The 12,283-nt window shown below is 44.8% G+C and overlaps 1 protein-coding gene across 4 annotated transcripts; it reads left to right on the forward strand.

The window, feature by feature from the left end:
• Positions 1–2,975: 2,975 nt before the first annotated feature.
• On the forward strand, positions 2,976–10,963 carry LOC144724330 (small COPII coat GTPase SAR1B). Of its 4 annotated transcripts, none has more exons than XM_078603364.1 (8): positions 2,976–3,136; positions 5,093–5,196; positions 5,641–5,739; positions 6,845–6,964; positions 7,644–7,709; positions 7,830–7,933; positions 8,347–8,478; positions 8,992–10,963. In XM_078603364.1, the coding sequence occupies exons 3-8, from the start codon at positions 5,682–5,684 to the stop codon at positions 9,106–9,108; spliced, it is 597 nt and encodes a 198-aa protein (XP_078459490.1). In that variant the 5' UTR covers positions 2,976–3,136; positions 5,093–5,196; positions 5,641–5,681; the 3' UTR covers positions 9,109–10,963. The 4 variants fall into 4 exon arrangements, with proteins under 4 accessions (XP_078459490.1, XP_078459489.1, XP_078459491.1 ...); XM_078603365.1 differs by having other exon boundaries at positions 3,136–3,800; XM_078603362.1 differs by lacking the exon at positions 2,976–3,136 and adding an exon at positions 3,432–3,543.
• Positions 10,964–12,283: the final 1,320 nt, after the last annotated feature.

Here is a 12,283-nt window from a genome sequence, read left to right on the forward strand (position 1 = left end):
GCTATAAACGTTTTATTGTTTTCTACGATTCAACGGCACCTACTTTGGGCAAAAAGCGTATTTGGTGTTAAAATGTATTGTGCTGTCACTAAAGGAAAGGGAGACTCAAAACCTTAAAACCAGTCCAGAGTTCACCTGCTTAAATGTTGCTGTTAAACATTGGTCCCGAAAGCGCATAGACTTAAGGACTATAACAAAAAATTATAATACAACAATACAATTTTATTTACGTGGGATTAGTGTATTAACAGAAGGCAATCCAGCAGGTGACGCAGTGCTGATGAATCTCCAGTGCAGTTGCACCGCCTGCACATTCGATAGCTAAGCCACTGCTGTATCCGTTCCTGGAAGGCCTCCCAAGCCATAACCATCACAAGTTTTTGTTATTCACCCACACATTTAGCTTCTAGACACCAACTGATTTTCTGAGTTGCACATGACCGATGGCCATATCTTAGGCTCCAAATACCATTGGGGTGAAGATGTACTTGTACCGTATGCCAACATTTCACACCGATCACTGGCGATTTAAGGTACCCACCCACCTGACATGGGGAATGCATGACTCACACCACCCCAAACCTCTCCCAACCTCCCAGGGGTTGCGGAAATGAAGTACTGGATACTGTATTGCTGTGAAATATTAGTCAACAGGGCCCTTTGGCTGATACAACTGTTATTTTATTTTATGGTGTTGTAAAAGACCCGTGTCTGCTCTAGTGTCCATTTACGAAGTTGTTTTGTGTTGCACAATGACCTCATTGCGCATGTAAAAATGTAATACTGTGTGATAGTGAAGTTATAATACGAATCAAAATTCAACAAGTGATTCTTTGCTCTCATTTGTATGGTCTGTCTCATCAGTGGAGTACTCATCAGTACTTGTATCATCAGTCGTCACGTCTTGTCTTGCACTGCGTCTTTCCCTGTACGGTCTTATTCTGAATGTTCCATGTTGTCCGGACTGTTTTGTCTCGTTTGTATCTCTCATTAGTATTGTCTACTACCATCATATGTAAACTCTTCTACTGGTAGGAACCACCTGGTTCCACCAGCCCACACGGGATTATTGTGTCCGTCCGTCGTGCATCCAAAAATGGGAGGGGTGGGGCTGGGTGGAGAGGGGAGGGTGGGGAAGGGCTGGGTGGGGAGGGTGGGGCTGGGTGGGAGGGGTGGGGCTGGGTGGGGAGGGAGGGAGGGGCTGGGTGGGGAGGGGTGGGGAGCAGCTGGGTGGAGGGGTGGGAGGGGTGGGGCTGGGTGGGATGGGGCTGGTCACACCGTGGTGCCCTTATAAAACTCAACGTTTAACCTACTCCCGCCGGCTTGTGCCCGCCCTCACAGTCGGGCATATTTGCGGAATACACCACGCCGCCGTTGACCCTGCAGGCCATTGACCGAGAGAGACACGCAAACTCCAAATCCACAGCAGCAGCAGGCGTCAGGGTTGGTGATCAAACCCACGACCTCCTGTATACCAGGCGAGGTAGTTAACATCTCCTAGCCACCGTGATGATGATGAGAGAGAGACACGCAAACTCCAAATATACAGCAGCAGGCGTCAGAGTCAGGATCGAACCCACGACCTCCTGTACACCAGGCGAGGTAGTTAACATCTCCTAGCCACTGTGATGATGATGATGAGAGAGAGACACGCAAACTCCAAATCCACAGCAGGCGTCAGGGTCAGGATCGAATCCACGACCTCCTGTATACCAGGCGAGGCAGTTAACATCTCTTAGACACCGTTATGATGATGAGAGATACGCAAACTCCAAATCCACAGCAGGCGTCAGGGTCAGGATCAAACCCACGACCTCATGTACCCCAGGCGAGGTAGTTAACATCTCCTAGCCACCGTGATGATGATGAGAGACACGCAAACTCCAAATATACAGCAGGCGTCAGGGTCAGGATCGAACCCACGACCTCCTGTATACCAGGCTAGGTAGTCAACATCTCATAGCCACCGTGATGATGATGATGAGAGAGAGACACGCAAACTCCAAGTATACAGCAGCAGGCGTCAGGGTCAGGATCTAACCCACGACCTCCTGTACACCAGGCGAGGTAGTTAACATCTCTTAGCCACCGTGATGATGATGAGAGAGAGACACGCAAACTTTAAATCCACAGCAGCAGGCGTCAGGGTCAGGATCGAACCCACGACCTCCTGTACACCAGGCGAGGGCATCCACAGCACATCGTCAAAGGCGAATGGTTACAAATTAAAATAAATGCGAGTCTACTTATTTTTAAAACACCCACCCCCCAGCGCTTGCTTATATTTAACGTTGCATCCCTCAACCTGAGAATCCAAAGAATTTGAGAATCGATTTGCAAAAAAACCCTTTGATATAAAAAAAAACAATTCACGCGGTCCAACATCTTTCACTTAGGAATCGATACTCGGAATCGCGCGTGTTTAAATCGAGTCGATCCACGCAAAAAGAATCGATCCACGCAACAGCGCGCGCGCCCCACCCCGTGCTTGAAACCCAAGAAGCCGGCGGCGGGGGGGGGGGATGAGGCCCCTCCCCCCTTATCCCCCGTACCCCTCCCCCCGCTACCCCCCCCCCCGCTACCCCCCCCCCGCTACCCCCCCCCCTCCTCCTCTCGTAACGTCACTGCGGTGCGACCTCGTCAGGAGGCTGCTGTTGCTGCCAGCTCGTGTCCCCCCCCCACGTCCCCCACGTCGTCATCGTCGTCGTCTCCGCGTGAACTTCACTCACGAAACGTCGTCGTCACCGTCCGCCTCCATCCCCGGCCCGGCTGCGTCTCTCACTCGCAGGCTCACCACCATCACCACCAACCACCACCTACAACCACCACAACCACCACCACCACTACCACCCCCTACAACCACCACCCCCTACCACCACCCCCTACCACCACCACCAACCCCCCACCACCCTACCACCACCCCTACCACCACCACACTACAACCACCACCACCACCCTACCACCACCACCTACAACAACCACCACCCCCCTACCACCACCACCCCCCTACCACCACCACCGCCCCCTACCACCACCCCCTTTACCACCACCAACCCTCTCGCATGTCTTCCTGAGCCGCAGCGCGTTGTCGTCGTAGTCGTCGTCACACCACCACCCACCTCTCTCCCCCCCCGAGGTACGTGGCGTCGAGACCGGTAGGCGTGGAAGGGGAGGCGGGCCTTGGGCGGTCCTCGGATAGATGCGCTGCCGCCGACCTCGAGGGTCGCTGGGTAGGGGAGCCTAGGCCGCAAGTGGTTCGGGGTGGGTGACCCGGGAAGGGAGGGAGAGAAAGTAGAGTTTTTTTTTATTGAAAATAATAATTAATGATATAACTTCTTATCGTCATTAAAGTGGCAACGCACCATGAACAAAGGCGTGAGACTCGCGGGCGTTTAAGGCGATCGAGGCGCGTTCATATCGTGGCCCGAGATTGATGTCAAAGGAGGTGGGGAGACGGCCGCCGCCGCCGCCGCGAGGTTGATCCGTCAACCCGCGTGAGAATCTCTCCTCTCGTCGCCTGAGATTTCGCGGGCCATTCAAGGGGTGAGGCATTCATTTCGTGAGTTTATTCGCAAGGAGTGAGAGACCCCGAGACGTGAGATTGACCCCGCGGGAGTCAGACTCAATCTGAGTGCGTGTCGCGTCGTGTCCAGCCGCGCCACCGATTATTACGCATTTCACGTCCCGAGAGAATGGGTGCTTTTGTTATATAATGTTACTGTAGTTCTTATTCACCGTCTCCGCATCTTCACTTCCGTACCCTACCCCAAGTAGACACACAAGTTTCACGCCGTCGCTAGGTAAGCTTAACGCCGCAAATCGTTAATCCCACGTCGCGTTACCAGGCTCCCGATTTGAGAAGTGTGTGGACTTCATCTTTAGAACTCCGAGGTTTTTTTCGGTAAAGTCACGTAGTTAAAAATGAAAATAACAAAAATAAGAATAGAAATAAAAACATAAATCACGACGTTTCGATTGTTGGTACAATCGCTGTCTTACTGGTCGGTGAACGCTTTCGTTTCCAGTAAATTCCTCGGATAATTTGTTGTTGTTGTGTTAGAGATGTACTCGATATAGAATTACTCCATTGGAATGTGGAATCGCCACATTCCTGTGGGATGTGTGAGGGACACTTGTACGATGGAAGGTGGATAGGACGTTACATTGTAACATTAATAATGCTCCCATCCTGTGTGTATCTATTCACGCCTACCAGATGAATGTGGAGTTTTTGAACACTGACCTCTTTAGGTTGAGCGCGACTCGTGGTTGGTCCCTCTATATCATTTTAAGTAACGAAATAGGCTGTAACCCAAAAAAAAAACATTTGTTAGTAAGACACGATTTTAATTGTTGCACTGAGACAATATTTTAAGATCACTGTTAAGTGTATGGACACCAATGCAGTCGCACTCCTGGAACGCTCTGGCAACACCCCCTGACTAAATTTAAAACATTTTGCCTTATTAATTAAGCTAAAAACGCCGTTTCTGACTGCCCAGCACACAGTCCAGGTCATATATTTACAATGTAACAAGTTTTCTTGGTTCTTTCGGTAAAGTCACGTAGAAGGGAAATAAATAAAACAACAACATTTGCTGTGTTTTTCACACATGATGATTGCTTGTATTGCAATCGAAACGTCGTGAGAATTTTATTGTTTTATTTTTATTATTTTCCCTTCTACGTGACTTTACCGAAAGAACCAAGAATATGAATCCCTGCAGTCACGAAAGGTTTAAATCGAAATATAACAAGTGTTTTTTTGTTTCTTGGGTAACGTCTTTAAGTCAGATTCGTGCGCACGTCACGACACACGACACCCTGTTTGCGCTATTTGTAGCGCGTTGTCATGCAGGCGTTCGTGCCATAGAAAGTGGATCGCGTTATTTTAATAACGCTGCGTACAGCAGCGGTGCTGGGTTTGGGCACCCTCGTGCATACTGAGACAGCCTCTCGCGCACGCTGTCGTGTTGACGAGCACCTATTGAGAAATACCGGTGTGTATCTCACGTGGCAGGTGCCGGGTGTGTGTAGCGCCACTCAGTCTTGACTGTTTCATCTCTGCGATGCGGATGTTTGTGTCCCACAGCTTGTCAAGTATTCGTTTTGGGCCAAGGCGACCTAGTGAAGCTCATGTCGCCCTAGGGAAGGCCCAGACCAAGTTTTGATATTGCTACCACAGTGCTTAAATCGGTGAGCACCACACTAACATATCCTCATATCTATGCTCCACGCATTTACCAACCCGCATTGACAAGCCTGGTGAAATATGGTGACATAACACCCACGACCCACACTGTGTGGGGAGGTGCTCATCTAGCAGTGGTTTGACAAAATGGCTATACATGCACACCTTTTGTTAAGCTTCATAATCAGGAATTGAATTGGGGTGGCTGTGATTTCAGCAAAGTTTGTGAACCACAACTACACCGCTTCCCTACACGGTGGCAAAGATTGTCAGCAGATATACTATCAGGGCAAGTGCTGTTAGTGACGTGTACGCAAAGTTCAAATGTTCTCGCTTATTGTACACTCGTCACACACTTTCGTGTCCCTAGGGCACAAGTGCTGGCTGGCTTTTGAGAAAGATCTGTTCATACGAGTAAATGTTGCTCTTGTTTTGTTTTTGTTTTGTAGAACTCAGTGCCTTTGCAGTTTCCCCCCGCTACCTATCAGAGATGTCCTTCTTTTTTTCGTGGATCTATAAAGGGTTCAGCAGCATGCTGCAGTTCCTGGGTGAGTATTGACAAACGGGGCAAGGGGTCACAATGTACACAAAGTTGTAGAAAAAAAATAGTTTATGCATTATGAGCAGCCACGGTCAATCCACTTCTGGATGAAGCCCTCCCCAAGCTGCTGCCATTCCTCACAATTGTTTGATGTAAAGTCCACTTCACACCGGCACACTAGCTGATTTCATTGCTCCATCTACTCCTTGGATGTTCTTTTGGATGTTAATTGGTGCCACTTCATAATTATTCTTATTCATCAATCATTATCCCTTCTGGCTATATGTTCTGCCAAAGCCGACTTTTTAACAGTTTTAGTCATGTCTGTAACCTGCTTATGTTTTTTTCATATCCATAGTTTCATCTTTATGACTGTCTTTGTATTTCCCATTGATTTAATTTTGTCATTGGTGGTGGCGCACGCGAGGGTTAGTGGATCACACATGTTGTGAAACGCCCTTCCCGTGGGCGTCTAAGTGCCATACCCTTGAAAACTAATTTTTTAGAACAGATTTTAGTGTTTAGTTTGTTGTCATTCCCCCGCTCCTCTCCTCCGATTAGCCCTGTTGGCTACATACGTTGCGAAAGAAGTTCAACATACATACCCTGCCTCGCTAGAAGGCAGTACAGCAAGTTGCCCAATCTTCATAGGTTTGCATCTGTATGGACGCATGGGTTTTTTTCCGGGTACTCCAGAGTCCTCCCACACGTATAAAGACTCATAAATTGGCTGAAAACATCTTACCAATGCTGGACCCTCCTGAAAAATAGTTCTATGATAATGTATCTTTCCTGGACAAAAAAATTATTATATTATATATAGAGTTAGCTTCCGCATAGTTGCCTGTATGTGAAATGGTATTCTTGGTTTTCGGTGCATTACACTTGGCTGTGTAAAGTGACATGCTTGGTATTCCTAAAATAATTGTATTTTACCAAGCTTGGTTGAGATTGGTCAGGATTCCACAGCAGATGAACCCTAAGCATATTCCAACCATTCATAATAGTTTACCCTACATAACCAACTGTGATCCTTGATTGAAAACAAAAGTTAGCGATACATTGTTAAAGTTAAAATGCTAATCGAAGGTTTACAAATGAATGTCTTCTAGGCCTGTATAAGAAGTCTGGGAAGCTGGTGTTCCTTGGGTTGGATAATGCTGGCAAGACAACGCTGCTTTGCATGCTCAAGGATGATCGAATGGGCCAGCCAGTTCCTACCCTGCACCCAAGTGAGCTTCACGAACAGAACATGGTTATTTCTTTAAAAACGCTCAACCGCCCCCTGAGAAAGAGAGACAAAGCGAAGCTTTCCTGGATTTTACAAGTGACGTAATAAAGAGTAGTCATCATCTCTTTAATACCGGCTGACATTTTGGGCAAATGGCCCTGTTTCACAGCACTGAGATCAGGTCGAGTTGGTTTGTAATTGGAGATTGCACTTTATGCTCGAGGGTTTAAACATTTTTTATTTTATAAGATTGTTAAATAAATGATTTTTCAAAGTTATAAATTGACGTATAATTAGTTTAATTTTAGTGGACATTGATTGCATGTCAAACAAAAATGTCTCCGATCAAAATTATATATTCATAGATTTTTTATTTTTATGTGCTGGACTTGGTGCTTCTCAGCATTACTGTAGCGTGAACATGATCAAATAATACTTCAATAAATGTATTTTTGATCAAGAGCATTTCTCATATTTAAATCAGCATGGTAATGAGTAGTCTCTTATTAAGAGTAATTGTACTGGTAACATTTTAAACGTGAAAATTATTACAAAGAAGTTATTCAAACTCAGCATACTAATTTGAATAATGTGTATGTCTATCTTCTCTCTATAATTTGTGCTGGTACTGAAGTGTGTAATAACAAGCTGTATGTAACATGCTTATGATCTCTCTCCAGCTTCAGAAGAGTTGACCATGGCTGGCATGACCTTTACCACCTTTGACTTGGGTGGCCACGCACAAGGTAAACACACTGGCATTCTCAGAAGTTATCTTCCATAAGTACATCAGCTTTTTACCACACTGGAATTAACTTATTTTACGTGAACTGATACATGTATTGTCTTTTGCTTGGGGAGTTCAGCACGCAGGATTTGGAAAAACTACCTCCCTGCGATCGATGGGGTGGTCTTTCTTGTGGATTGCACAGACCATGAGAGACTGACAGAAGCCAAGAAAGAGTTAGATGTAAGGCCCACTCCTGTGTTTGCCACTGCCTTGACAACAATATAGAGTTTGTGTTGAAATAGAATAAGAAATGAAGGGACTGCCGTTGGCAGTGGTGCACAAGCAAACATAGAATAATCATTGCATTCAGTCAAATGGCTGGTTATTAATGAGTTAAAAAATCATTTATGTACAGCGATACCAGTTACGACATTTTAATTTGTTTTGGTTTACCTTAAAGGTTCACCAATAACGTTGAACTTGAGCTCACCAGCCTTGCTGGCCAATTGTGTGCACTGTGGTTATTCATTCATGGCATGTGTGCCACAGTGCGGATTTTACTCGAGAGTTGGGCATTAAGTGATGTCCCTTCACAGGGCTGTGCGGGACTTTTATCAAATATGCCATGACGACTCTCTTCCCTTTTCTGGCAGGCTCTGATAACGGATGAAACGATCGCCAATGTCCCCGTCCTCATCCTGGGAAACAAAATCGACCGGCCAGAAGCGATCAGCGAGGAGCGCTTGCGCGAAGTGTTTGGCCTTTATGGCCAGACCACTGGAAAGGTACGGCACCGACAAGGCCCTGCCGCTTTGCCTCTTTAAGCGTGTGGATTTATTTGCATCCCTGTCATCGGAGGAATGTGTCGCATTTTGGTTTGTTGTTGGTGGTGTTTTTTCAGATTTGGAAAATTCCACCCAACATTTGTATGACTTCTCATGCTTTGGGATTTGTGAAAGTTATTTTGTCAAATGTAATGTTTTGTTGCTATTGTTTCAACATTTTTTTGTGTAGTTTTGTTTGTTCTATTGACCTAAATGTACCATTAACATGTAATTTGTGATAATGTAGATGAATAGTAAATCTGTTCTAACATGCACTATTTTAATGGATGAGTCGTGAGCATAAGAATACATTTCCTAGATGAATCGGCATCATTACATGCCCAATTAATTATTGAAATTGTTTTTGTGTACATAATATACACGCAGATTGCGTTCGAGTATGTGAGCCGATGCGCTGTCGGTATGTATGTTGATGCTTATCATTGACCACCTTCCCCGTGTTTGTGTGAGCAGGGTAATATCCCGCTCAAAGACCTCAACACTCGCCCACTGGAGGTGTTCATGTGCAGCGTGCTGAAGCGACAGGGATATGGAGAAGGCTTCCGTTGGATGTCACAGTACATCAACTGACCTACACAGCCACTAGCATCGCTTGCCTCAGTTTGGCTACGACTGTGCAAAAACATGCAAGGCTTTTTTTACTGTAAACTACCCAGATGGTTACCGCTTAAATGAAGACTGAAATATATTGCCACATCACAACAAACTTTAGTTTGACGATTCCTCTCAAAGTGTAAGCGCGGGCAGGGATACAACATGTGCATAGAACTTTGTACAGTACATGCTTAAGCAGCTGTGTAAATTTTTTGCTTTGGGAGCTTATGTACAGTTTGTGCTTTGGAAATGACCGATTGTTTGCAAAATTGGACTGCCAATACTTCTGTGGATTGTGCTTATGTTTATTCTGATATTTCAGAATGTAAATACAGAAATATGATCATTATTACCCTTCCCAACCCCTTTCTAATCCCTTAATGAGAACACAATATCCGCAGCTATTTTGCAATATAATAGAAATGATCTGTCTAGCTCCTGGGTAAGTGTATAACATGATAAAAAAAAACTGACAAATAAGTGCATTCTAAGAAACGGTGTTAAACATAGGGTATATTAAGCATCTTCAAACGTGTCTAAGACAGTCGCTCACAGCTTGACAAGATATCTGTTCTAGTACATTTTTTGGACCTTTTTTGAATACAGAGATCATGATGAGAGCAAAGCTAGTTGGTTGTGATGCCTGCTAGGTTTGATTTCTCCTTGTACGTTTGTGTGTGTTGTCTGTGCTGCTGTGGAGTTTCACGTTAAACCCAGCATGATAGCAGCACTCCCTGCTCGTACACTCTCGCCACGGAACACCAGGATTCTGGTCTTAATGTTTTGATTCGTGCTTAATGATCAACTACCTGTTGTTGGTAATGGGCTCAACACTTAACACTAAGATATTTTGATCATTTTACTGAAATAGACTCTGTGGAGCCTAAGTTTCTGGAAGACTCAACAATAGATATTGGATACAGCCTTTGTCACGTGTTTCATGGTTTTAAGCCTTACTGTTTGGTAAGTTATAAAGTGGGGAAAAATATTGTACTATTTGCATACATTTGCTTATTGTGTATATGCCCCTATCATATATACAAATACAGAAAGGTGATCACAATCCTTTCTCTACCACACGATGAAATTAAACGTGAAAATTCTCAACTGCTGCAATGTGTGTACTAGGCAAACTTTGTTTTAGTTTTATAGTGCCAAAGTATGTTCGTACAGCACCAGAGTTAAGACGGTCTTAACGCAGTGTGAAATCGTTTTGCATGAACTCATCTTTGTGCAATGCCCTTTATGAAATACTGTACCTATACAACAGGTTGACTCCCAAAGTCTAGCTTGACAAATACAATAGCCCGGACTGCTGTATTATGTAGGTTTTATATACATGTAATTATATAATATATTTATGTAGCCATCTAAACTGATGAGGTGTGGAAGTAGGAATGTGCGTGTGAAGAGTGTTGTCACGCTGTGGCTGTGGATTTGGCCGTGTTTGGTGGTTATCTGTGTGGCACTTCCAGTTACGATTTCACATTTTCTAAAGAAACGCCGGTGGTAGCGCTAATCTCTGGATGCCCCAATGACATTTCCCTCCAGCATTGCCCATAATGTTGCAGTGATTTTAAATAACGTTATGATAGTGTTGGTGGTTTTGCCAACATAAGTGGGGGAATCTCCCAATAAAAAAAATGTCAATACTGAAAATATGATGTCTGTGCCTGGCATATGTGGCACTGGTGATCCCTTGGGAGATTTTAAGTGTGCTAATTTTCTTCATTATCCTCTCGCCTTTTTGCCTGCAATCATTTGAACTCTGATTTGGATGTCTGTTACATTGTAAAATGCTCAACAAATTAAAACAATTCTTGGTTCTAGAGCCTGTGTTTTGCGTGCATGGAAACATGTCTAAACATTTGGTTTGAGGTGAAAAGTTACGGCAATTATCGTAGCTCCCACCTTCAATCGGTAACAAAAAAAAACCCAACGCATTCGTCAATAACACTGCCTTATAAAGGAGAATAATCGGTGACATTTCAGGAAATGGTCCTTCATAGTACATGATTGACCTTCCTTACATGGTTGCTTTGAACTAAAATAATATATTTGCTTCTTCCTGCTATTTTCCCCCACTCGGGTCTGCCTTCTTGAGCGATCACTCCATGTCCACTCCACAATCCACACTCCATTTTCACCACTTTAAACCACCTTATGGTCTATCTTAGTTCCTCTGGCTTGGTGCAGCTTCCATGTTCATCACCTTTTTTGTTTCCAATGGGGTGATTTTTCTACTGCCTTTCGTAACGTCGTGTTTTAGTTGCAGCACGGATTGCTCGTAACCTTCAAAAAATAACGGATGGGTCCCAAGAGAGGTAGTCCAGCCTTTACCTCCCTCTGCACTCCCTCAACCAAAGCAACACTTTTTTTTCATATAAACACCACTACTACGATATAAGCCATAGGTCGGCGACAGATAAACTTTCCATCGGACTTCAACCCTAGCAATCGCAGAGAGCACATGGATAAAAAAAAGTATTGCTTAATATTCTCACTACAGTACTTTGCTTCATTTAGACAAAGCCTCAAATGGTATGAGCTCATGTCATGCAATTGTTCTATAAATACTCGCAACATCCAGCTTGACAGGTTTTTTTGCAGCAACTGACAGGAATGTTGGGATAATTTATGAACATATATCCCACCCACCCATTGCATGGCCCCTGATTGCCATTTCCCGCGCAGTCTCTAAAACCACCGTGCTTTAACATCCATGACATTGTCTCTCTCCTACCAGCCTGTCGGTCTGAGTGAGATCGGATCGGCAAAACTGTTTACAGGCAACACTAGCTTCCGTCTTCAGGTGGAACCGTCACAGCACGCTTGCTGTATCAAGTGCTGTGACGGTTCCACCTGAAGACGGAAGCTTGTGTTGCCTCCGAAACGTCGTGATTTTAATTTTATTTTACGTTCATTAATTTTTATTTTTTACCTACGTGACTTTACCGAAAAAACCTAAGAATATGAATCCTTGCAGTCACGAAAGCTTCAAATCTAGAATTACTGTTTACAGGCCTTTGTCAACCCATTGCTGGCTCTTGGCCCCCTCAAGACCATTTTAGTAATGAGGGATGTCTAACCATAACTTCGTCACTCCGGCCGCTGTGGGTTGGATGACATGGGAGCCCCGGACTGGGTTAGA

Source organism: Lampetra planeri, chromosome 20 (genome assembly GCF_965212315.1).
Source record: "Lampetra planeri chromosome 20, kcLamPlan1.2.h2, whole genome shotgun sequence".
NCBI classification, from domain to species: Eukaryota; Metazoa; Chordata; class Hyperoartia; order Petromyzontiformes; family Petromyzontidae; genus Lampetra; species Lampetra planeri.

Bases quoted from the DNA above. Each gene is read 5' to 3' on its own strand.
- LOC144724330 (XM_078603364.1), top strand. From the start codon at position 5,682: ATGTCCTTCTTTTTTTCGTGGATCTATAAAGGGTTCAGCAGCATGCTG. The intron at 7,710-7,829 runs GTAAACACACTG...TGGGGAGTTCAG, and splicing joins CTTGGGTGGCCACGCACAAG to CACGCAGGATTTGGAAAAAC. The intron at 7,934-8,346 runs GTAAGGCCCACT...CTTTTCTGGCAG, and splicing joins AAGCCAAGAAAGAGTTAGAT to GCTCTGATAACGGATGAAAC.